General features: G+C 39.8%; 1 protein-coding gene across 1 annotated transcript; it reads left to right on the plus strand.

Moving 5' to 3' along the window:
- The first annotated feature begins 7,091 nt into the window (after positions 1-7,091).
- Positions 7,092-19,850, plus strand: GYG2 (glycogenin 2). Its single transcript, XM_075057611.1, has 7 exons — positions 7,092-7,561; positions 9,335-9,509; positions 10,812-10,974; positions 11,540-11,666; positions 12,590-12,812; positions 13,969-14,109; positions 17,991-19,850. Exons 1-7 carry the CDS (start codon positions 7,557-7,559, stop codon positions 18,150-18,152), a joined length of 996 nt encoding a protein of 331 aa, XP_074913712.1. The 5' UTR covers positions 7,092-7,556; the 3' UTR covers positions 18,153-19,850.
- Positions 19,851-26,106: the final 6,256 nt, after the last annotated feature.

A 26,106-nucleotide genomic window follows, 5' to 3' on the forward strand; every position in this document is an offset into this window, starting at 1 on the left:
CAAGAAAATGCTTTTGTTGATTATGAAGTGCCCCAATTGAAAGAGATCTGCCAGTAGAAATATCTACAATAGTGATCTTGCTACTCATAAGCATATTGTTTAGTTGATCTCCCTATGTAAGCAGATGATGAACACATTTCCTGAGAATTTTGTTTCTGCGGGATAAATAAAGCTTGATTTCCCATGCATTTATGTCCTTCCTTCTTAAACACCTCTGCCACTACTGGAGCAATCACATCATCTTCTCTGGTGGTCCTTTAGGATACTCCCAGCGTGTGAGAGAAGAAATGCTGCAGCCTGGAGTGGCAACACTGATCACTTGCAAATCGTTGCAAAGAAAGGTTTAGTTTTTAAAGGTATGTGCATTTTCTTCAGTGGCACACTGTCTTAAACCGCTGTCATCTCCTAAGCAGTTACTGGTGTTCACAGAACAGTTTGATGCAAAGATGCCTCTACTAACCCAGGTCAGCCTAAACTACCTTGCCTATACTCTGTGTGAATACATGTGCTTATATATACATATGTGAAGATATATATAGCATTCCGAATAGCACACGCTCTCTGAAAACAATTATTTATTTATCTGGGTGGCAAGTTATCAGACTGTGTCTACCTGTGGGGGTTATGGTGGCTACAGACACATCACGGGGCAGACTCCCTTAACCAGCCGTGAATCCCACCTATCTGGGTCACCATAAGCCACGCTGGAGTCCCCGCACTCCTGCTTGACGATCTTCTTCCACACTCTGCCATCTCCACCATCAAAGGCGTTGACGCTTTCCTCAAAGGGCTACGTGACGGAGTCTCCCCCACCTTATCTTTCTTCCTCTCCGGTTCTGCACAGGAGTGTGCGTGGTGGGGAGCCTCTGTTGCAGGAGCACGGGTAGCAGGACGCGGCCCACACGCCCCCCGTTTTGTCAGCGGGCCGCCGTCACCCTCCAGCCCACGCAGGCCGCAGCTCCCCGTAGGGCCGCCGCGGCCGGGCGCTCCTCCGTCCCTCCCACAGGGACCGCTCTTCTCCTCAACGCCGGCCCGAGCCACCGCGCAGCCCCGCAGGGCCCGGCCCGGGAGCCTGGAAACGACGGCGGGAGCGGGGGCCAGGGGGTCCCTCTCCTTCCCTCAGCGCCCCCGGGCAGGGCGCAGGGGACGGGACGGGAGGGAAAAGCTGGGGGAGGCGAGGGACCCCCGACCCCGCCATGACGGGAGGGCTTCGTGCGGGCGCTGCGCGGAGCGGGAGCGCGGCGCCTCGCTGCGCCGCCAGGGGGCGCCGCAGTGCCGCCGCCGCGCGTGGGGGCGTGTGGGGTGGGCGCCGGGGGTGGGGGGTGCCCGGAGTAGCGGGCGGCGGCGTGGCCCCCGTCAGGCGGCGGCCGTGGGGGCCGAGCGGCGGGGCAGGGGGCCCACGGCAGGGCAGGGGGCGAGAGGAGGATGGCCCCCTTGCAGTAAAGGCAGCGCCGGGCAACGCGGGGGGGGGGGGGGGGGCGGGCTGGGTCGCGCCAACCCTCCCCAATGGCCTCTGCCGCTAATGCCGTTGCTCTGCTGCTGCGCAGCAGTCCCTGCGAATATAATTCACCTGCCACTGCCTTCAGCAGGAAAGAGGCTAATCCCATTTCGCGGTTTATCGGGCCCGCCGCGAGCAGGTGTAGGCGGCGGCGGCCGCAGAGGTGGGCGCCGCGGGTTTGGGCCTGAGTCCGGGTCCGGGCCGAGCCCCCGTCCTTGTCCCTGCCCGGCGGGTCCCCGCCTGCCGCAGGATGTCCGGTGAGTACCGCGGCTCCTCTGCCCGAGGGGCTGCCGTCGCCTTTGGCAGCGCCCCGCTTCGTTTGTGCTCAGCCGCCTCTCGGGGACGGCGGGGGACGGCTCCGCCGGGGCCTGCTCCCTCCTCCCGCCCCGCTGCGGTGGAGGGTCTCCGCTGTTTAGTTATCAGCAGAGTGCTGTAATTAGCAGCCTCGGCTTAGGATTTAAACTGTCCGGTGGGATGAAAGAGCTAAACTCATTTATGTGTTCTGCTTGTACGTACGGATTGGCCTACCCAGGCCTCTCTGCGTTTTCCTGGTGGATCTGCAGGGCGAGAGGCTGGGGTGGGCTCCCTCGGGCTCAGGCAGATTCGGGGAAACCTTTCTCATGTCCCTCCTGACGTAGCAGCGGTACTGGTTTTATTCAGTTATGCTTAAAGCCTTGAGGGACTTGAGGATAAAGTCCTTTAAAGCCACGACTGCAGAGCGGGTGCAGGTGCCGTTCCGTTTCTTGAACGTGCTCTCAAGACCGAGGAAAAAGTTGAGCAGCAGCCCCCCGAAGATGGGTTTGTTGAACCGTTTGCAGGGTGTTGAGGACATACCTTCCTTGGGCATTGGGCCAGGTGGATCCTGTTTGAATTTATGTATATGGCACCTCAGTGCTGGGGGAAGATGTAGAAAGGGAGTCTGCATTAATTAAAGGATTAGAGGATTGTGCAGTTCTTTGTTGTGTCTTTTTTTTGAAAGGAAGGTGGAAAGACTGGAAATGTGTATCTTGATACCTGTCAAGTCCTCTGTGCTGTCTCTGGATTGCTTAAGCAATTATTACTACTTTATTTTAAACTGGTATGTTGCTATTTTGGAACTAGTTTTGGGTGCTATGCTTATTTGCATATTATAGTGTTGCATTTGATTTTTCATAAGGATCACTTACTGTCTGTTGAATAACAAAACTGCAGGGTCTTGAAGCAGAATGTAACTGTCCTTAACTGAAAGATATATAGTAAAAGCTACACAAAATGAGAAACAGGTTCTCTTTGTGTAGTCTTCCAAGATAACAGTCGTAATCCCGTCTACTAAAATTCATCTTTGTTTTAATAAAGAATAAGAGAGAATCTAGTTTTGGATCAGGCAGAACTTCATTAAACCAAGAGAAATATTGCATGCCATCAAATGTCAATTTATATTCTGTTACAAAAAGGACTGTGTAAAGTGTTGGTTATGCCACCTTCATCAGTAATGTAAATATTTCTACTATTGGACCCAGACCGAGGAAGCATGGGAATTAAAACTGCCAGCTGTCATTTGTTTACTAGGGCAAGAACTGCCTCCTTGCTGAAAACTCGCATAATAATTTCTGATGGTGGTCTGACATAGGTTATTGTCTGACATCATTATTCATTTTACTTACTTAAAATACTTCTTGACTGTTTTCAAGGTTGTGGGTGTCAGCTGGAGCAGAGCTTTTTGTTCCAAGTGCTTCTGATATGGCTGTGTTAGGTCAGGGAAGTGAGAAGGCCTGTAGCTTTCTTCATCTTTGTAGTAATCTAACACATCTTCACTAAGACATGCTTCTGGGAGAGGATTCATAGAGACCTATGTGTGCGAGGGGGAGTAACAAAATTGTTAGAAAACGTGATGTGAGTTGGGGCTGTGTTATGTCATTGTTGCTCGGGGTTTCAGAAAGGCGTGTTGGGCTCAGCGGACAGAGGTCCAGACTGCAGCCCGCCCGTCCTGCAGATTGTGTCTGAAGTAGAAGGGGGGAGGTGACAAAAGAGCAACAGATGGTACCAGGGAGGAATTTAAGAAAGCAATGAGACAGCGTTGGTTATTATGAATGGCAGTGCGTACTGGGGCCCTAACCAGCCTGTTGGAGGCTTTTAGCTGTTGGTTTATCTACTCTTATGTATAAGGCAGCAATGTGTTATTTAGAATATGCTTGTAGGAAAGTTGTAGCATATGAACCTCTTGTCTCCTATTGCAATTTTGGAGCGGGCGACTTGGCAAATTTGAGTTGTTACTGTAGGAGCCACAGCTATGGCACATTTATCCTCTCTCTGTCTATCAGAAGAAAGACCAAAATATGCTTAAGAAGCTATGTCTAGTGGATTATGGAAAAAGCCCCTACCCTCCTTAAACTTGTCTTGAAGCTGGCAGGTGCATGTGGTTCATTCAGTGCTTGTTATTATGAGTCACTCCTGATTCTCATTGGGTACCTGGTGTTTGTTCATTCCCTCTCTCTTTTTAATTTGAACATCAAAGTGAGCACCACCCTGTCCACTTGCTGGTGTGGATTGTAAGTAAGGCTTTTAGCTGCCCTGGCATTAGTTTCAGGCCAGTTGAAGAATTTTTCCTCTGGCAGTGTCAGAGGTACTACTGCTGTGAGTAAGTAGCATCAGAAGTTGGTGATCTTGGCTAAAAAACTGTAAAAAGTTTCACATAAAATCGCCCTGACTGTAGAGATTCACATTACTTCTGCTGTCTTTTCTGTGTTGCTATCTGTAGCTGCCAAGTGGGCTCTAAAATAACTTGCCAAAGTTACTTGCTTGAAAATCCTTGGTTTGTTCTGAGAAACTATTGTTAGGTTTCAAAACTATGATGATAATGATTTCTAAATTTGCATCTTCATGTGCTGTTTGGTAATCCAGACGAGAAATGAGCAGATTTATAAATTCAAGTGACATGGTTTTAATGTGATTCTGATCACATACTTACTTTTCACATAATTCACTGAGTCAGTGGTATTAGCCATAGGGTTCCACATCTTAAAAACAATTTGCTTGAAAACTTAATATTGTTAACACTAGGTGTTTTCCATGAAAATCCTGTTGTCATTCAGCACAAAGACTTGAAAGTTATGCATAATGGTGCACTTCACACTTAAAATTCGCTGCGACTGGATTTTATTTTTTAAATACCTAGACCTTTGGCTTTCAAACTTAAAAAGATCAACTTTTCTTTTGCAGCTTAAACTCAGTGAGTGAAACCCTGTGTACATTAGATTTAAGGCAGCATTGTCCTTGATTTCAGTTAAAGGGGAATTTTCAGGTAAACAGTTTACTTTCACAAGTTTATATGAAAAACTGATCCTTAGTTTTCAGTTATAAAAATAAAATATTTACTTGTAGGGACAGTGTTCCAAAGAACATGATAAATGACGTAAGTCAAGTAACACCTCTTTCTTGAAAATAAGGATTAGATGAAAGAACAAGTAATGATAAAATCTTTTGATTTTAAACCGCCTGTGGAACCTTAATGGATTAGTGGTGGCCCGGTAAGATTTTGAAATAGCTAGGATGTGCTTCTCTTTGCACTAGAAATACTTTAATGTTGCATGGTTTCAGTCAGTAGTTTGATTATCTATTTAATTATCTCTGTAGTGATTGACTCTATGAGAGAAGACCATAATATGTGTCGCACATCTGATTCTCAAAACAGACAGTTGGCTTCTTTTCTGTGTGAGGTATTAGCAGGAGTTTCTTGGAAGCTGTATTTCTTCGGCAGTTTGCTTCCTTGTAGTTCTGACCACAACTTTTGCCCCAGAGGTACAAAGCATGAAAGCGTCTGTAGGATGTGGTAATTTGCCATGCCAGCTTGCTGAACTATTTGATGAGTAGCATGTGTATTTTTAGATATATTACTTAAGTAAAGATTCAGCTTCTGTAGCTAAAAGAATTTGCAGAAGCAATAAGATTATGTGTTCAGTTTTGTGGTTGTTATTTAAAACAGTATTTTAAGATTTAAACTCCCACTCATTTCACAGTTTGCTTTTTGTATTAACCTGCCTCCCACGTTCCTCTCAGTAGTCTTTTATTACCTTTGTTTGGCTGAAGATGCTTGTTGCCTAACACAAGTGTTTTTCTTTCCTGACTTGTCGTGTCTTTTGAGAATAATTTTATTGCTAAAGTAGCCTTCAGTGGTTTTTTTTGTTTGGTTTGTATTGGTTTTTATGTATGCTTAAATTTATTCGGTTAACCTTTTGGAAGATTGTAGTAGGAGCAGTTTACTTGCACAACTGTCCTTTTAAACCACTCCATGTAAGCAACTCCTTATTCATCGTTTTCTGGAACAGCCATAACTTGCTTGAGCTGTTACAATAATGGGAGATTTAAAAGCTCCTTTTTTGATTTGCTTCTTCTAGAAATTGTGTTTAAAAATGTTACTGGAGTTTGCTTAGCTGAGGGATCTGCAAACTGTTTTAAGTTTTAATGGATGATTCAATTTTTTTGGCCAAGTTTAACACTACTGGGATTCTCCTGAGGTGCAGGGATCCGTTGCAGTGTCAGCAAATGTAAGGTGTATGTGCTTGATTCAGATTCAGGTCTGGCTGGAGATAAGTGGGAGGTAGGGCAAAAAGCGGGGGAGAAGACAGCACACCAATGGGTCTATGCTTTGCTCTGGATTTGGAGGACATGAAAAATGGAAATATTTAGTACCTGAGAAGGTTGTCAGGAGCACCAACCATACTTTACTGCATACTTTGATGTTAGGTTAGAGGTTTGAAATCATTCATTTTTGCAGCCCCTGGCTGAGGCAGCCATGAGGTCATTTGTTGGGTTCAGACCTGCAACTAGTTCTGTGACATTCTTTCGTAGTGTCTCTCACAGAGCCTGGAAACTGTATGAGAGGGTGTTTATGTTGTTGTTATTGTTTGTTTGGTTTGATTTATTTAACATAATTGCTTGTCCCTTAAGATGATGGTGGTTTTAAACAAGTATTCCAACACAAGTGTTTATTGAAGCTCTGTAGACCTTAGTGGAATTCCCCTCATCCGTGTGACCTGCTCATCTTGTTCTGGTTAATTCTGCAGCCTAGAATGCTGAGGTCGTCTTTGTGCTCCAAGGAGGCTGTTCACTTTGCTGAATCATAGGTTCTGGCTCTCCCCAGGAGAACCCTGATAACGGTGGTTCTGTCAGAGGGCAGAGCTGAAGAAGCAGCCCCTGGTGATACTGCCACAGGCTAGTATCTCTACAAAATACATTATGTCTCCTGTTGTGCAGGAGTGTACCTTTCTTTCATTTTTATTGTAACTTTTTTCCCATGTGTTTCTTGACAATGAGGAACACTCCTCATTTTCTTGGAGTTCCTTGAGGTAGGGATCCTTAACTTCTGGGAGGTGTACCAGTCTCAGTAGCAATCTCTCTACATTTGTTCAGCCAGCACCAGTTACTCCAGTACAAAGATGACAGAGCACATAATGCCTGTTGGGTTGATTCAGTGAGGTTATGGAAAGAAGGACCTTTCTGGCTAGTACTTAACAGCCTGTTTTTTTCCTTAGCTTTTGGCACTATATAAACAGGAACATTTTCCATATTGGTTGTATTATACTATGTTAGTTAAATGTAAAATCTAAATATTTACAGATAGGCTTTTTTGACTAAGATTACGTTTAGGCAATAAGACACAGGGAATTATTTGTTTAAGGCTAGTCCAAAAACTTCATACCTTTTACTGTGTAAATCAGGCAAACAAAAATAACAAAATTCAGAAACATACATTCTGCAGTCACCTTCACTGGCTTTTCCATTCAGTTGTGTCTTCTGGGGGAATTTGGGAGAGAAAAGAGCTTATCACAGGAACTGCAGGCTGTTATAAACTGCAGCCTGTTGGTTAGCTGGAGGAGGAAGAAACCTGTCAAAAGAGCCTTTGTTAAACCTGTGAAGTGACTCTTCTGAATATTTGCTCACAGTAACAGATCAAGCCTTTGTGACCCTTGCTACCGATGATGTGTATTGTCAAGGCGCTCTGGTTCTCGGACAGTCATTGAGGAACCATACGACATCTAGAAAATTGGCAGTACTAATTACACCAGAGGTTTCCAGTGGGATGAGGTAAGGATTCATGTATTTTTGGAGGTTGATATTATGGAAAAATAAACAACAACATGAAAGATTTTAATAGGCTTCCTGTGGATTTAACAGCATTAAGTTCCCCCTTGGCTAGTGATTTCTGAGAGGAGTCCCAAATAACATCCATGATAAGATCGTAAGCCTAATAAGTATTCATTTGCAGAAGTAGAGCTTGTGGCTGGAAGTTGTCTTAAGCCCGTAATTGGGAACATAAGCTGAAAGTTTGGGAACTAAGGTTTTGGTGTCTGCTTTTAAGCCAAAATAAAGGCACTACTGTTCTTTTCCCCCACGTGATTCTCTGTTAGAAAGAGCAAGATACATAAAAACATGTGACATAACAACTCTCCAAAAACCTTAGGGGCTTGATTTCGGATGACTAATCTTAAAATATTGGTGCACAGCTATCATGATGAGAAAGTCTTTTTTTTTTTTTTTTTTTTTTGCTGCTGCTTTTTTTTTAATCACTTTCAGTTTGGGTTGTGATTCTACAGGTACTACAGACTTGCATAAAATTCACTACAAGCACTACAGAAATGCAGAAGTCTCATTGATGTGTTGACCTCAAGCCCTGTTATTTGGAGGACAGTGCTGCTTGTTAAAAGGAACATGACATGCCATAGTTGCTTAAACTCTTCGTTCTGCTATGGCTTAAGAAGTGTGCAAGCTCCTGATTTCTGTATGCCATGTGAAAGTATTTGCAATGCATCTGGCTCAAGAAAAGTATTTTCCCATTTTTGCTGTGATTAGATGTACAGAAATCTGTTTTTACAGCCTTTTTAAAGTATGGATTTTGTCAGAACACTGTAACCTTCCTAAGGGAATACTGTATACGTTTGACACGTGGGTGGATACTAAGTCCATCAGTTTTTTCATCCCCATTCCGTGGGAGAAAACCCTTTATAGTATATCTTTTAATCAAGGATAGCATTTAAGAAAAATTACACTACTGAACTATGCTTCTAAAAATCTTTACCTACTCTTAGTTCTTCCCCAGTTAACTCTTGTCCCTTGAAGATCAGTCAGGCAAAAGCTAATAACTCTGCAATCTAGATAATCAGCACAGGCTTTTCTTTTTCTGTGTTTGTATGACATCCGGGACTTTGTAGTTAATAGTGTAATGTAAATAAATAAGCTGTGTTTAAAAGACTTTTTTCTTGTGTCTTGAAGGAAAATTACCTACTTTGGTATCACCTATAAAATTCCCATGGAAGATATGTATAGAAAAGATATCTTCCTAAAAGTCTCATTTGAGACAATTTGTAGTAGTGAGCAAGTATATATTACCTGTATTAAAAGGTGCAGTTCTGAAGCTGTGTTTACTTGGGCATAATAGGTGCAAGTGACTGTGCTGACAGTGCATGCCACATCCTGTGCAATGCACAGGGAACGCGGTTCCGTGCTGTTCTTTAGAGTCAAGTGTGCAGGATGAAAGCTGCTTTAATTTCTGTTGGTGTTTCTATAGGAGATTAAGTAACTAAAATAAGGATTGTTTTCTCCTCCATAGAGCACCTGTCACTTTTGAGATGTGCTTGCCCTGTAGAAGGGGTGATGGTTTATGGCTTTATTGATAGCTGTCACTTCAGCAGACTGCTTACAAGGACTTTTCACTTCTGACTTCTCATTCTAACCAATCAGTCTAGCCTTTGTTATTGTCATAATAAACGTGGTGCTGCGTATTACTGTTTTTATGCTGGAAGTGAACTCTGATGAACCTCTTTAATTTCCCTTCTTTCTCTCCACTGCTTCCTCTGGTAGGTCTGTCCTCCGCAGCGTATTTGATGAAGTCATTGAGGTGGATACGCTTGACAGTGCTGACTCAGTCCGTTTGGCTCTGATGCAGAGGCCAGAACTGGGTGTAACCTTCACTAAGCTTCACTGTTGGACTCTTACTCATTATAGCAAATGTGTCTTCATGGATGCAGACACTTTGGTGAGTAGAGCAGGAGCTGTGGAAACATTTGTGTCTGTCTTAAGGAGCTACTCTGGGTGTGGGATGTTTCCTTGTCAGGCAACCTACTGGCCTATGAAGTGACCAGATTTGCTGGTGGTCACAAGGTTGCAGAAGCTCCAGCTGGCATGTTTTGGCAATGCTCAGAGTTTTGCCGTCTGCATAGAAGTAAATCCTGTTTTGAGAGTAGCCTCAGGTCTGTCTTCAAAACATATCACAAACACACTCTATGCAAATGGGCTTCTGACATGTTTAAAATAGATCTCCCTCATATACTTTCATTTGGACTTACTCTGGTCGGGAAGGCAGGCCAGTTTTAAAAAGGAGGTGGGGTGGGAAACCCAGAAACATTAATTAATTACTTTTTTCTTTTTCATTTTTTAGAGGTATAGAGATAAAAATGGCCATAATTTTGGCAAGGTCAATCATGTCAGCCTTCCCTTGCACTTACATGGCTCACTTGAAAAGACTGGGATGCATTATAATTTAATAGGATTGTATTTGAATTAGAAACCAAATTAAGTTATTTTTCTCAGGGGGTGAAGCGGGGAGGCTTATGATTTCCTGCTTTACATTAAAGTAAAGGAGGAAGGCAAATATTTGTGTTTTGGTTTAAATTCAGTGAAGTAATTTGTCTCCTAAAAAAATTTTCTGCTTCTTTTCACAGTGGCTCAGTTGTGGGTGGGCTCCAGACTTTCAGTGATTCCACAGCTGTCTTTCTACCAACTTTAAAAGTGATCTTGGCCTTAGCCTGATTGACTTTTCCCACTTCCTTGTGAAGCTTAAAAACCTAAACCAAAGCAAATTTATGAGCTTAGCTTACATTAGAAAACTGGTAATGAGACAGTTTTTCTGCTACCCCTTTAGTCAGCCTGTTGCTAACTCAGATTATTTGGATTCCCAGCTTTCATTCAGCTCTGTTGCAGTTACTGAGAATAGTGGACTCTGGGAAGGTGAGCTAAGAAAGAAGGAAATTGTGTGTTTTCATGGTATGTTATAATATTTAAAGGCACCTTCTGGAGGGTCTCCAAGGTTCATGAAATAATTTCACAGGGTTTGCACTTTGATCAGAGAAATCATGGAGAACCACAATTAATGTTGCTTTTTTATATTAAAAATAGAGGTTCTGACCCCTAGCTTATTTTGCATTGCCACTGCTTTTATGCTCTGCAAACAATATACTTGGCCAAACTAGCAATTTACTCCATTGGTACTGATGTAGCTCCTTGTGTTCTAGAAAAACATTTGCTCTAACAATTTTTGTGTTTACCTACTGTCTCTAAGGTGCTTTGCAATGTTGATGAATTATTTGATCGAGAAGAGTTTTCAGCAGCTCCTGATTCTGGCTGGCCCGACTGCTTTAATAGTGGTGTATTTGTATTCCGACCTTCTTTGAAAACTTACAACCTACTGCTCCGGTTTGCTGCTGAACATGGCAGCTTTGATGGTAAGGGGCAAGGCATAAGGGATGAAGTGCAAAATGTTCTATTCCTTCTCAATAACCTGCTTTTCCATAGCTTCCATGTTATCAGGCAGAAAAGAGGAAGGCAGGAGTTCTCCGGGCTTTATGTAATTGTGCCCCCACAAAAATTTAAGGTGCAGACCTTTGCCTCTTACACTGTAGTTAAAGCCCATTGAGTTATTGTGGACAGTTCTTCCCAGAAAAGGGCAATGAAGGGACATTGTGTCTAAGTCTTGCTCAGTAAGTTTTAATTTTGCTGTCTGGTTTAGGAGAGAGAAATACAGCTGATCTTCAGTCTTCTGCTCTGAGGAAGACCAAACCCCTTTCCTACTCCTTTCTTCATATATTACAATAGGACTTCATTTACACTGAACTTGCATCGGAGTGGATCAGGTATTATTCACTTGTACCTGCTCGCATGGCCATATTATCAACTCCAAGTTGCAGTCCCATGAGCACACCAGTCTCACTCCCATCCTTGGATGTGAAATTTTGATGTAAATTTGAGTGCATGCATAATTATGGTAATACCTTTTTTTATGTTCTTTAGGGGGTGATCAAGGCTTGTTGAATAGCTTCTTCAGCAACTGGGCAACAGCAGATATTGGCAAACACTTACCTTTCCTCTATAACTTGAGCAGCAGCGCTGTATACACCTACGTTCCTGCTTTCAATCAGTAAGTAGTTAACATGTCTGACTGACTGTAAACCTCTGTAGTTTGTTAACAAACATTCTATTATAAGAGAGAATATAATGCCATATTCTCTTGATTATAAATTACAGTAGTCAGAAATGGTGTTATGTAAAAATCATGCAGTAAAAACTGAAATACAATATGAATATCTTGCATCTGGACACAGATTGAGTCGCAGAGCTGGCTATGCTGTCTTGTATGTTGTTTCAGGGAAGCTTTTCTCAGATTTGAAAAGATGTAGATTACTTTAGCATTAGGTTCTGACAGCTTTACTCTGAATGTTGTTCCCTTCTTTTCCAGTCAGTTCTATGGGAAACAGTTGTGGGTTTTTTTTTTGTTTGTTTGGTTTTTTTTTTTTTAAGGTTCTCTGTGAAACAAGATTTGTGCTAGTAATTATATGACTTCAGACAATGCAGTTAGGAAACTTTTCTGGCAGAAGGCAAGTTGAATTTAGAGTGTCATGAATTACTGCTCCAGTTGCACAAAAAGCTCTTAATGGAAGGCAAACTTAGGATGATGTACTTATTAGTAATTTTTAATATGGGATCAGTAATAATCAATTTTGTTGATTCAGTGTTTGAAGTGGTATTTATTTGTGAAGAGAGTATCAGGAGGACTAGAAATGGTACTGCATAAGCCTATCATTTTCCTTCATGAACTTTACTAGAATCAGCAGCTGGAAGCAAATGGCAATGCAGCCTTTTTTTTTTTCCTGTATGCTAAATGAGATACCTTAAACTAATAAGACAGAAAAAAATACTAAATATATACTCATACTGAATGTGTTGGTGTTGCAAAATGTCAAAATTACCTCACCAATAAGAGTAAGCATGTTTCTTTAGCAGTTCATATAGGCTAAAAAAATAGATATTTAATGTATAGACCTGTATGTTTAATCTCTGCAGTTTTGGTAGAGATGCCAAAGTTGTTCACTTCTTGGGAGCGACGAAGCCCTGGAACTACAAATATAACCTTCAAACAAAGAGAGTTATGCAGGATGGCACCACCTCTGGATCTTTTCATCAGCTGTCATTTCTTGCCCTCTGGTGGAATATATACAGTGCAAGTATATTGCCTTTGTTAGGAAAACTTCAAAAGATGGAAGAATCAGAATCTGAGGAATGCAAGGTAACTAATAAGGAGTTACTGGGAATATATTGGAATCACAACAAAAATTCTGAAAATTATGTGTTTGCTAGAGGAAGGAATTGCATGAAAAAACATAGTATCTGTTGATCGGTAGTAGCAGAGGTTGCTTCTAGAAGCATCTAAACTAGCAGTTTAGGAAGGATTTTTAGTACTGTTGGCTTTCCTAAGATTTCTTCTTCTTAATTGCTGAAGAGTTTGTATGGGAATGTGTATGTATAGATTCTTCAAATTAAGCACGAAGTATGAGACAAATTAGAGAAGGTGATAATCTAGCTATGAAACAAATGGACTTTTGACTTTTTGAAGATAACTTGATATAGACCATCAAACTAGCCCTTGAAGTATAGTAAAATTTACCTTTTCAGAACTGCATTATAACTTATTTTATGAGGGTCATAACACATAAATCAGATTTGCGAAGGCAGTGTTAAATACATTTACGATGTTATATTCAGTACTTGTATGTCATCAAGCACTTACTGAGCTCTTCACGCTTTGTTTTTTTTCTTCAAAGGAAGTGCAGCAATGCATGGTTTCCATGAGTAGAATAAAAAAACCCTGTTGATAAATAGATGATTTCTTGGAGATCAGCAGCATAAAGTAATGAGTAGAAGTATGATTTTTAATTTTGTATCAAGACATGACAATTAAGATCACTTCTATGCATATGTAAATATTTTCTTAATTTTTTTAAAAAATATTGGACTATTACCATCACTGAACTAATTGTATAGTCTCATAAGATGAGTTGGACAGTTACTATCAAAGCCCTGGAGAGGAATTTGGTTTGTTAACCTCTTCACAAATTGGAAAGCAGAGGAAGGAATGGGTAGGGTTTTTTTTTATCTCATACTTTTAACATGCTTTAATTTTTAAGAAATTGGGCAGTAAAGAAATACTTCAGCTACAGCAGCATGAAGGTGGAAATACCTGTTAGATTTACCTCCTGATGATTCTGGCATACTTCTGAGTGCAAAAATCTAAATTGCAACATGCTCTGAATCTATGACCACAAACTTTTTTCAATTTATTACCTTATTCCTTTAATGCTGTAAGGAAGTGAAACTGTTTTAAATAAGATACTAATTTCCTGCAAAATTGCATTTCAGTGGTGAGATGTTCTTGTTTTTGTTAGCATACTTTCAATGGAGTTGAAATTACACTGAAAAAGGTCAGTCCTTATGTGGCCAATTCGCTGCAAATACCTGTGCTTCCAGAGCAGACATATGAAATATATCCCACAACATGTTCTCCTGAGGAGCTCACTTTCAAAGCTGTAAGTATGTTGTATATTACTATATGCAGTAACAAAACGATACACTAAAAGGAGATTTTCTTAATTATGCTTCTGATCTAGGAGATTATATCCTCTTCAATTTAGCTGTAGCTATTGAATTTTCTTGCTAGCGTCAGGAACAGTCTAAAGAGTATCTATTTTCTTTAATCTTTAGTCATGCATGCATGATGTGTCTGGAGGTTGAAAAAATTGCATTGAATTTTACGAAGAGGTTACTTGTTGAAAGTTGTTAGGTACTTAATAAAGTGTAATATAAAAAAAAATCTCTTACTAAAGTAATCTTTTGAATATTAATACTCTTGGGAATTAATATATTTAAAACTAGAATCCTTTCTATCACTCCTTTGTAGAAATTTTTTCCAGAAGTGTTGACTTGGAAGACTGTTCCCCAAATTTCTGTGGGCAACAAGGAGTGTCTTAAAAGAATCCAGTGATGTTCACTGTAGGGGTCCTGGTTCTTTTGTCACTCTTCTCAAATTTGGGTGTTTCTGTTACACTGACTCCCCTTATTTTATGCAGGAATTAAGTTGGACATAATAGCACAATGTTTCATGGCTGTAAGTCATTACATGTTTTATGATAAACTATGCTACAGCAGGGAACAATTGGGAGAAAATAAAATTAATGTTCTAATGTCATCTGCTATTGTAACTTGTGGACTGCTCTCTAGTAAGATGAAGGTGGTTTTTATTATGTTCAGTGCTTCATCCCTTTTGACTACAGTTAACTCCATAAAGTAAAACTGTAGTCTTCCTTCCTTTCTTGTCCATCCTGGGTGTGGAGGGGCTGAAGGAAAATTGCAAACCTTCCAGCTCTATACCTTAATACATCTTTTGCAAATAAATTATTCTTATCTTGTATGCCTCATACATCTGACTGCATTGGAAATGCTCAAACCAAATAGGGACACATTTTCAAGATGTTTGTTTGGGGTAGGAAAAAAAAATCATAATGTTCGCTTAAAGTAGTGTCATTCAAATTTAAATTTCTTTTTTAGTTACTAGGATTGGTTTATCAGAAGATCATGTTAATCAGAAATTAATAGCCTGATTCTCTCTCTCCTTACTTAGGAACACCATCATTCCACTTTTTGTTGCTTAACTTCAGTAGTCTTGTAGGATTGTTTTGGTGGAAAAGACTTCAGAATGGGGTCTGTCTACTCATTTATGTTTTGATATCTGGCAAAGGCAAATATTTGGCGCAATATGTTTTAGGCACTATGTTTTACCTTTGTTTTGGAATACATTGTTCTGTTCTCATTGTATGCATATAAAAAGCTCATCAGTTATAGAGCAAGCTATTAGCCTAAAATGAGATTTTTCTCATTTGAAGTTTAGCCTCTTGAATGGTAGGCAACTACTGTAAGCTAGATTTCCAGGCTGTTTCTGTAGTTGCTGAAGAATGACAGCCACTCTTGAACCTATTTTAGGATGAGATGAGCTGCCCTCTGGAGGTACTTATCCTAGATTGATTATAGTAGGAGCTTAGATTCGGTGCTATTTTGATAGCTAAACCTGAGTGAGATGAATTTTGTCCTTGGTGATAATGTGTTTCGTTCCTTTTCCTCCCATTCACTGCTTTCCCCTACCCCAAGACTGAAATCGATTTGTATTGTATGAATTCTTATGATAGGGAAACTATGGAAAAATACTCTCCTAATAAAACCTCAGTGGCTGTATTTTAGCAACCTGTATGTGAAGTTGAACAAAGCGGTTCTGTAAAATCCATCTCTCTCAGCCTGACAGACCTTCAGAACAACTTGTATTTCATCCTGTTTCATCCAAGGTTTCAGGAAACCTCAGAACTGGTACATGTAGCTTTCTGCATTGTACATCTGTTGATAACTGCATGCATGTCTTTTTGCTTCCACCATCATTTTGGGAAGTCCCAACTAATTATAATGCAATGTGTAAATAAAATCTTGAATCTTTTAGCTATGTAATTCCCTAACTACTTCCAATACTGGGGTATGATCCCTTTCTATCAGTTATACTTCTAGGGTTTTTTTTATGTATCTTTTCCTGTGCTAGCGACCAAGTAATAAATGCATGGTGTTAATTTTAGCTCTCCAATATTAATACAAGCAAAGCTATTTGGATTTTTTGTTCTGTTTTGTTTCTTTTTTTACCTGCTGAAGTGGTGTTTCCAAGCAAGTGGAAAATGAATGTACAGTGAGTCAGGCATGGAGCCTAAGGCTTTCCTTTGTGATCTTGCACTGCATTTATCTGTGGGCAGTGTGACAGCAGTGCCAGACTTGGCGTTGATGGGGATGACAGGGTGTCAAGGACTTGTAAGGTGCACAACACAGTCATTTTTCTATTGAGGCCTTTTGTATGATTGTGAAGCACTATGGTGAAATACTTTAAAATTGAGAAACAAAACTGTAAGTGAAACGGTAGCTCCTGTGCAGCCAGGGGTGTTGGGGCCGTAGCTAAAATTCTTCATTTCTAAAAAGATGATGATTCCTGTCTTGTTAATGGCATCCAAAGTTGTTGATAAGGGTTGCCAATGGTAAAGAAAGGAATTTCAAGCATTACTGCAGTTACATGTATATAAATCCTGAAAATTAAATACCAAGTATTGTTGCATATTTGCATATATAGGTGTTACGGATGCATAACTAACCAAATCCAACAGTTGTTAAAACTCAGATTTATTCTTCAGCAAAAGTTAGTTAGAAGTCTGGTAACATTTTATAAAACCACAGGCTCAATGATGTAAAGAGAATTAATACTACATGGCTAACTTACACTGCCACAATAGGGAGCAAGCATGCTCTTCAGAGTGTTTATTCATGTTTAAAGTCATGTAGAGTGGGACCCAGGTGAGGACACATCTGGAAGGATGCAGTTGCGTAAGCATATAGCGTCATGTTGGCTGTTTGAAATACCTTACCAGGTCTGCAGGTACAGGACTTGTGCAAATCCTGTGCCTTATCTGCCCCAAATTGGCAGATGCAATGGTTATTCCAGGGGATTAAGGTGGTTTAAGCCACTGATCCCTGCCCTTTATGTTCTATTCTGAAACATCTGTATATTGAACTTGTGAGGGCTTCACTGGAAGGCCATTCTGGTTGATTGCAATTTTGTTTATAACATAAGATGAGTTGTTTGCCTTGGAGCCTCTTGGATTAGTACTGAAAGCAGGTTTTCAGTAGCTGCCTTGATTAGTCCTTTTTATATTTCATCTTTATTACTGGTTATAATTGTTGGGATGTTCTGGTTTTACTGGCTTTGGTCAATCACGGACAGAGTTTCTCTTTATGTTAAGTTATCACTAATAACGTATCTTGCATTTGTGCACCTATGATAACTTGACCTTGATTCAGGATTCACAATTTTGGATCATCATTCAAAATGAACGACTTATTGGTGTAGTGAATAGTGTCAAATCTTTTAAAGTAATTTATACAGGTAATGTCTCACATCTGCTAAATAATACTGACCTCACTGGAGATCAGCTAAAACAAGTGACTAAAAATTCTAGGAACTTAGATTCACATGAGAGCCTGTTGAAGACAAAATTTGCACAGATACATGGTTACACTTTATTGTAGGAGATACTCTAAACCAGCTGTATTTGTAATAGTCTCATTGTGTTGTTGCTGAGTATGCCAAGGTCTGAGTTAAGACAAGTAAAATAAGTGTTTGGTATATTCACAGATGCTATGACAAGTAGTAAAAGCATGGGATAATGAGATCATATTATCAAAACAAGAATGAATGTTTGAATACTGTTTGTTTTATTGTTTTAACTGGGACTGTACAAAGCAGAAGTTTGACATTCAAGGTTTAACTTCACAGCACTGAAATGAGAATGACCAAATGACTGTTTTCTCACTGTTCTGCTTCTTCCCACAGAATGAGGTCGCACATTCTGTTTCAGAGCTGTCTATTCACTTCAAACCAGAAGAACCAAGTCCAGAAGATGAACGGAGAAAATGGGAGGAAGGGCGCATGGACTATATGGGGAAAGATGCTTTTGAACATATCAAAAAGAAATTGGATGCATTTTTACATTAAGATGGAGTGTACTGTAATGGCCATCATGATCTATGTTTCTTCTATAAATGCAATCCTTGAATACTTGGCTATCTTCATAGTTTATTTGACACCAAAGTTGAAGAGGTAGATATGGATCCTTGTATATTTTAGGGGAAGATTAACAGATAGAGACTCTTGTTTTTTAACTGTTAAGTGTGCCTCATCTTTATTATGTGTGTTTCATCTTCATTGTCCTCCCATTGTGCCTTCTGAAGTATAATGAATGGTACCCTCTGCATTTGAACTCTCATATTTATCACTCTACCCTGCTCCTCCCCATAGCATTCTGCAGAAGCAGTCATGAGTGTGAAACATGTTGGAAGTTGAGATTATTTCACAAGTTGAGATTATTTCAAAAGTACTTTTACCTTTTAGAAGATGCTGTAAAACTATTTAAATGAAAACCTTGTTCTTGAAACCAAGTTAACACTTTCAAGGGCAACCATAGTGTAGACTTCAATATGAGAAAAGAGTGAGGAGATTAAATCCTGGCCTCATAGGAGTCTGCAACAAAACTTATTAATCTGAGTATATTTAGGGTTAGAGGAAATTCAGGCTTTGTCTGAGATCACTAGTGGATGTTCTCCCTATTTATAGGAATCTGCTCAGCCTCATCACACTGGTGATGAAGAGTAGTGTAAAACTCTTAAGATAGACTGATAATGTATGTTAACCTTTTATATTGTTGCTATAGGATACTCTTGTTTTTTCAAATAATCTTAGCTTTACTTGCATATTCAGAGTTGTGCAGTCAGAGGAAGAAATACTGACACTATGGCGTAAACCTTCTGGTGCTTTATATCAATTTGTTTACAGTACTTCAGACAACAGTTGACAAAGGCATTCTTCTTGTTTAGCATGGTGGCCCCATACTGCAGGCAGTTTGAGTGCAACTGAAAACACAATTGGCACTTGTTTTAGTAAACAGGCCCTTTGAAGATCTTTTAAACAATAGCTGTGTGTGGGAACTAATAAATCTGTGAGTGTAGTTCCAGAAAAATCTACTGATGAGACTCCATTATATTAAGGATACTTATGGGGGATTGCTTTGTGAATTTGGGTATTCAAATTTGACTAATCTCAGCAAGTTTGGCTTAACAAACAAGGAAAAAGAAACACTTTGAAAGAAAGAAGCTTGACAGGCATGCTAATATTATAACAGATTGGACACAGTTATTCATAATGCCACTCAGTATTAGAATAAGAATTCTGCAGTGCTGATCCAGGACTTGAAACACATTTCAGTCTTAATATGTCACCAATTTTGGTACAGATATACCTGATGAAATAACTTGGGAATTCTGTTTAAAAAGCAATGATGTAATGTTACATCAGAGGGATTGCTGTAGATGCTAGTGGAGAAAAAGGCAGGGTAGGAGGGAAGGAATTTCTGTTTCTTTTTCCTCTATCAAAAAGGATGGGGAGGGGCGGGGAATAACATGCACAAATTAGGAATAGAACAAGAGAGTCAAAAGGTCCCTTAGAGTAAGAAAAATTATCTTTGAGTATTTTAGAATTACTTTCTAATATTCACAATAGTGGATTTGCTTTTACTTTTGTGGGGTATTTCTGATTTTTATCTAGTTCTTTATTTCTCATTTATTCTAAGCATTCTTAAAGTGGGAATCTCTTTGGTGGGTCTGCTGAATTCAAGCTTCTAGTTCAAGCTAGATGTTTAGGGTCTCTGAAGTCAGAGAGATGGCCAGAAGATGATTCTTCTCAGTTTCTCCATTGATCGTAAAGGGACCCTTGACAGCATGCCTCTCCTGTGTAGGTAACCTTTGCAAGTTAACACAGGTAGGTGTGTTCTACCTCTTGCTGCGTGTGGCCCAGCGCAGCACTATGTGGAGATCACAGTAGCTGCAGTGTACTTTTACTCATGTGGCTTTTGATCTACTGATTATCTCTGTTTCTTAGTGAATTTGTGCACTTCTGAGAAAGTTCTCTGTTTTATAAGCATTATTGCTAATATAATTCAAACTGATTTTGAAGACTGTATAAAACTGTAGTCAACAATGTGAACTCATGCTTCATGCAGCTGTACTTTTTACAGTAACTACTAGATCTTACTGGGCACATTAATTAGATTATGGGAGAAAAATTACTGATGTGAAATCAGTAACTGAAAGGTTTTAAAATAGTAAATGAATGTAGTAAAATGAGCTGTCATGGAATACGTTGAAAGTGCTAATAAGTAAAATATTACTGTGTGTGGATTATACAAAGTTTTGCAAAGAATTGTAGTACGTTGATGTCATGGAAATAAAATAGAAATGGAAAGGATATATGAAGTCATGTGTGTATCAGATGATGCAGTTACAGGTTTTTTGTTGTGCCAGGGAGTATTATTTGTGACTGACTAGTTACTTTAATATGTTTTTTTTAATTTTATTAAATTGCTTTTGAGATACTAGCCCTACTTGCTGAGCAGAAATAAAAGGTGTGAGTTATAATTGTTTCTACAGACATACATAATTATAAACTTTAGGATCTCTTGAATTAGCACAACTGCAATTGGTTTGTTTTATTTCATGGAAAAGCATAGCTGTGGTTAAAACCCCTGTCCGAGTTTTTTGTGTACTGTCTTCACACAAAACATGTTGACCTAATTACAAGTAATGTAGTATCATAGTGGATTCTGGCACAGGACTGTTGTCACTAGGGTGTGAGAAGGGAAAATCTTGTAAGTGAATCCAGAATTCGCAAGTACTCCAGAATTCACAAGTGCTGTGCTTTGGGCAGCATTCTTTGCTCTTACAGACATCATTCTGAAATCTTGGGGCCACAAGCAGGTCTGGGGGCTGTTGTGTGCTGTATGTTGCTGTGAATGACAGGGTTGAGGTTTGCTAAGTTGAAACATGACTTGGAAAAAAAAACCCCAAACTTGGTGAGCTTCACCTGGAATTTCTTCCACATTAAAGTGTGGTATAGCCCCAGGTATTTTTAGGCTAAAGAAAGTTAAGTTTGGCACCACTCCTCCCTAAACAAGACGTATTTTCGCTTTGGCAATTTGGAAGGCACTGTAGAATAATAATCTCAATGAAATGTAAAGGGAAAAAAAATGGCATGATAAAATGAGAACCACCAAAGATCTTTTACCAGCTGGTCTGTGCATGTGTGTGACTGAGAGATTTTTGTCAGTATTGTTTAAGCCCTAGTGACCTTAGAAGCAGCTGTAAGGATTTTGAAAATCCAGACTCTGACCTATTGCTGTGTGGCAGACTCTGTTTTTTTAAAGAGGACAGCTTGTGTTTAAAACAAAACATGCTGATTCTTCTGTCATGTGCTTCAAGTTACTCACAGCTAGACTTAGAGGGTGATTTTATTTGCAATACAACAATTTTATTGGGTGCTTTTCATGTATAAACAGGAGATAGTGTGGGTGTGCCACAAGGAAAATTCTTGAAAATTTTAGACATGTGGGTTAATGCACTCTCCTAGCCTACAGGAAAAGGAGATTGTTGTTGTTGAAATATCACTTTACTGCCTGATGTCTTGTGAGGACCTTTCCAACTGGGTTGTTCGTCGGAAAGAAGTAGTTTTCTTTGTCTCTCCAGTTCAGTCAGCTCACATCAGTTGTTTTGTAAGGCTGGTATTTGAAAAAATGCTTAGTTATTTTTTTATTTTTTTTTTACCTTGATGTTTCTTTCCATGAATGGGAGGCTGGGTTAGTAATGGGTGGCTTTATGTTTGCATGCTCCTGAAAATGTCTGCTTGTTCAATAGAAACAAGTCTGCAGCATGCCTATTTGTTCCTTAATAGGTCTGATTCTGTTGTTTTGCTGATCTAAACTGTTTTGATCCCTGTGACTTTGAAAACAAAATGAGATGGGCCTGTTTTCTTAATTCACATCTTGAATATTTTCACCTTTGTGTAAAGGTATTCAGGTCAGTCTATGGAAAAAAAAGTTTTATATATTTGATTCTTTTTTTCCCCCCAATTTTCTCTCCATCACTTTGGGATTTTATTTCTGTGGTTTTTTTGTTTTTTTTTTTAATCAGCCCTATAAATGAGATTTAATGTATAGCAGTCAATTCTTAAATAGCCTGCAAAAATACATGTCAGTTAATACTAGTTGTTGAAGTAGTCTGCTTTGGTGCTGACAGTTAAAAGGGGTGACACTCAAGCAATACATTGCATCCTGGTATAAGCTTTCAACTTGTAATAACAGCATACCATAATCATAGCAAAGGTAGTTAAAAAAACCAACAATTATATACAATGGACTTTAAACATTATAAAAACTAATTGTTAGAAGACTGACAATTACATACTATGAATAAAGGAAAAAAATACCGTTGCAAGCATTTTTCCTGAATTTTACTTTATTTTGACAGTTGTCAGAACCCTTTCAACTTCAACTAACTGGAGGGGGAAAAAACCCTTAAAATTCCAAGGGAGCTAGCCTCCAGCTTGTGATTATTTTAATACTTTTCCCGCTTCAGGATGGCATGATGTTAACTGCCTTGGAAAAGTGATTATTCCCTTTTGTGGTACTGTACAGGGGTCTGAACCATGATAAATATAGGTGGTTTTCCTTTAGATGCGTAACATCAGAAACAGGCAGTTTGTTTTATTTTAGAGAAATACGATTTTCAAAGCCTTCTCATAGTATTAAATACTTGGAACACAACTGATTGCATGTGATGGGTGGGTACTTGTTTTATGTTTTACTTAAAGACCTTTTTTTTTTTTTTTTTTTATAACCTCCATAAATTCTTTGTGTTTCCAAACCTTTTACTTGCAGTTTTTAGACAAATGGCAGAACAGAAGCCAGGGTTGTTTGGAACCTGTAGTATCCCCATTTATCTCAGAAATCTGGAGTTGGGATTTTTTTTTTTAAATATTTTTTTTCTTGCTTTCAAAAAAATCTTAGTAAAGCAGTAGTATGGTAATTCAAAGAGAAACTATGTTTTTAATAAATCTGATTTTTAGAGTTGTTTAGATGTAACATTACAATCAAAACGTTCTACAAATATCTTCCAATATTTTATTCAGTTCAACACTATATATATATGTGTGTGTGTATTTTAACATACAGTCTGGCGGTGAGCAAAAGATTTTTTTTTTTGATACTTGCTCCTTCTTTTTGGTCATTTATGTAGATGCTTCTCAAATATACTCAGAGTCCTCAGGAATTTCAAGCTGGATAAACTTTGAGCTCAAATTGCTTTTCTCAGTTTATTTGATACACACAATTACTTTGCATCCTCAAATGATGGGATCTTGTGACCCATGCACTGGCATTCCCTTGAGTCCCAGCAGGGAGGAAAGCAACTTGTCTGATATTTAAACACAGTGAAGTGAGGCCTCTTAGAAGCTTATTGTCTCACTACTGTGAGACTTGACAATTACTTTGTTGAGTCAGTCTAATGCAGTGATTCCAAGTGTCATTTAATAATGATCAGGCTATTTAGATGGAAGTAAGCTTCATACAACATGAATGTCAAATATTTGTACTGTTTAGCCACAGCTCTTTCAGTAAAAACAAACTTCATTTGTTACAGAGTAATGCTTCCCCATGTCTAGGCACATTCTCCTATGGTTAACACTGGCTTGGAGATTTGCCAGTTGTCTCAGGTCTTCCCAACAGGCCATTTTATGTGGTGCTTGCTCTCTTCTATGAAGGGAAAGACCATGAGGAAAGAAGGGAGAAAGCATATAATTTAGCTCTTATTCTTATATTCATATGTTTTGCAAAATATCATTACAGATGATTTTTCAGGCAAACCTCAGTAACTGACTTAAGAGTTTATTTCTTTCAGTATTATTCAAATGCAAACAGTTTCTGTAACAGCTTTTTTCCTATTAATGCATTTTATGTGGAAGTGTGTACCAGAACAACTCTTAAGTGTGATGTTGGGTTCACCTTCTTTATGGGGAATATATATTTCCCAGGAGATCAGAATAATAGCTTGTGCAGAGCTTGCATGTTCTGGTTAGAGTGTATAACAAAGAGATCTGCAACCACTCCATGGCTAGGATCTGCAGGAAACGGGTAAAATAATTTACTTCCTTTCCCTGTTTACCACTGTCTCCTCAAAATTGGCATCTTTTAAGATCCATTTAGCTTTAGACAATGAAAGGAATTTAGGTCTGAAAATAGTCTTCCCTCCTGTTCTCTGTGTTTTTTGAAGTGACACGGTGTGCCCTATCCAGTGATTTCCCATTACGTTGTTCTCCTTGTCCCCTGCAGATTACCTCTGTGTGCATTCTCTTCCCCTGTCTGTATGGGAGAGCCCGCTTCCTTACACCTGATCGAGGTCTCTGACAGTTACTTGACAAAAGCCAGTTCTGTGTTGCCGGGCCCATTTCCTCCCCTTCCTGCCCGAAACCCCTCAGGCTTTCCACAGATGCCAGCCAAGATGAGATTATCTGTGTTTGGATGTCGGGGAGGCAGCATGTATATTCATCTGAGTCCTTAGCATCTGACTCTGTATGGCACTTTAGCAAATTTACCTTTCAGGGGAGTGAGGTGTTGCACAAATGTTAAACGTTTACTTTTATATGGTGTGATATTTTTTTCCTGTGAGGTGAAGGGCAGGCTTGCATGATGGACATGGTATAAGCTGATCCAAATGCACTCTGCTCATGTTGCTAGGTCTTAGCCTGGCTTTAAACTTGGGTCTAAAGCATTCACAGTGTGCTTGGAGATGGAGTTCAGTGGTTTTGCTGATGTACTGGGCTTCCTAGTCTGTCAGCAGGAGCTTGGACCTGTGCTTACATGCTGTGTGGGTGCTCGAACACCTTCCCATCCCCTGGTAAATGCTCTGATCGTGGCCTAGTCTGTAACTGGGCATGTTCTTGTGTATGAACGCGGTGGGCAGGTGGAGAGGGCAGTGAAGTGAACTGAGAAAAAGCTTATCCTCATGCTTAACTGGCAATGTAGATGTTATGAACTGACTGATTGGACTCTAGAGAAGAGCTTTCGGCTTTGTTCCCCACTGAGCAATAAGATTTCTCCTCCATCTCTGAATCAGCCAAACTGGCTTTAAAATGCATGGTCCTTTTACGTTCTTTTCTTCATGAATCCAGCAAAATGCAGCTGCTCTGGTTTCAGTGCTTGTCAGCCACAGAAAAATGTCAAAACTTCTGACAAGTTCTTAGCATTGCTGATGTGGATTTAAATGCTATCAAACAGTAAGAACAAGTATATTTTTAGATACTTCTGTCAAGTCTGACGTTGATGTGTCCTATCAGCTCATTGTCAGATTAGCACTTTGATTTATGCAGAATAATTTCTACATAACTTGCTTGGGGACCTTTTAGAGGAAAGGTAAAACAGGAAATAACCTGAAGAAATGCCCAGTCAGCTTTTTGGAGACTTGCTTTTGGTGCTGCATCATGGTCACAACCTGTGCTGGTTAGAGCAAAATAACAGTGACTTATCACAACGTAGACATACCACATCGGGGGTGTAAATCAGGAGCTTGCCTGAAAACATTGCAGAAGGTGCATAGTCGAGGTACAACACGCTGTTTTGTCCTGAGGCTGGTGAAAGGGCTGGGACCTGCTGTTGCAGCTCAGGAGCTGAGAGAACAGTGCGCTGCTCTGGGATTATCAGCTGCCGTGGGCTGCCTTATCTCGTGTTTCTGAAAGGCAAAAAATGACACATGGACAACCTTGGAACAGAGCTGCACTGGTGTGGTTCTGCAAGGTGGCTAGCTTTAAGGAAGCAAGTCACTTGAAGCACCTGCTGTGCTGCTCTTACTGTCTCTTGTTACTTTTAAAATCTTGGTGACCTTTAGCTGTGTGGTAGGAGTGAATACACAGTGTTCAGGAAGGCTTAGAAGTTTGAATCTGAGTCTCTGGCACACAATCTACTTTTGAGGCAGAAAATGCAGGAACCTCTGCTTAAAAATCGGATTGGACACAAAACCCCACAAGAGCATGGTTAGGATTATATATTGAGAGATGAATTTATTTAACCTGA

This window comes from Buteo buteo, chromosome 25 (genome assembly GCF_964188355.1).
Source record: "Buteo buteo chromosome 25, bButBut1.hap1.1, whole genome shotgun sequence".
NCBI lineage: Eukaryota > Metazoa > Chordata > Aves > Accipitriformes > Accipitridae > Buteo > Buteo buteo.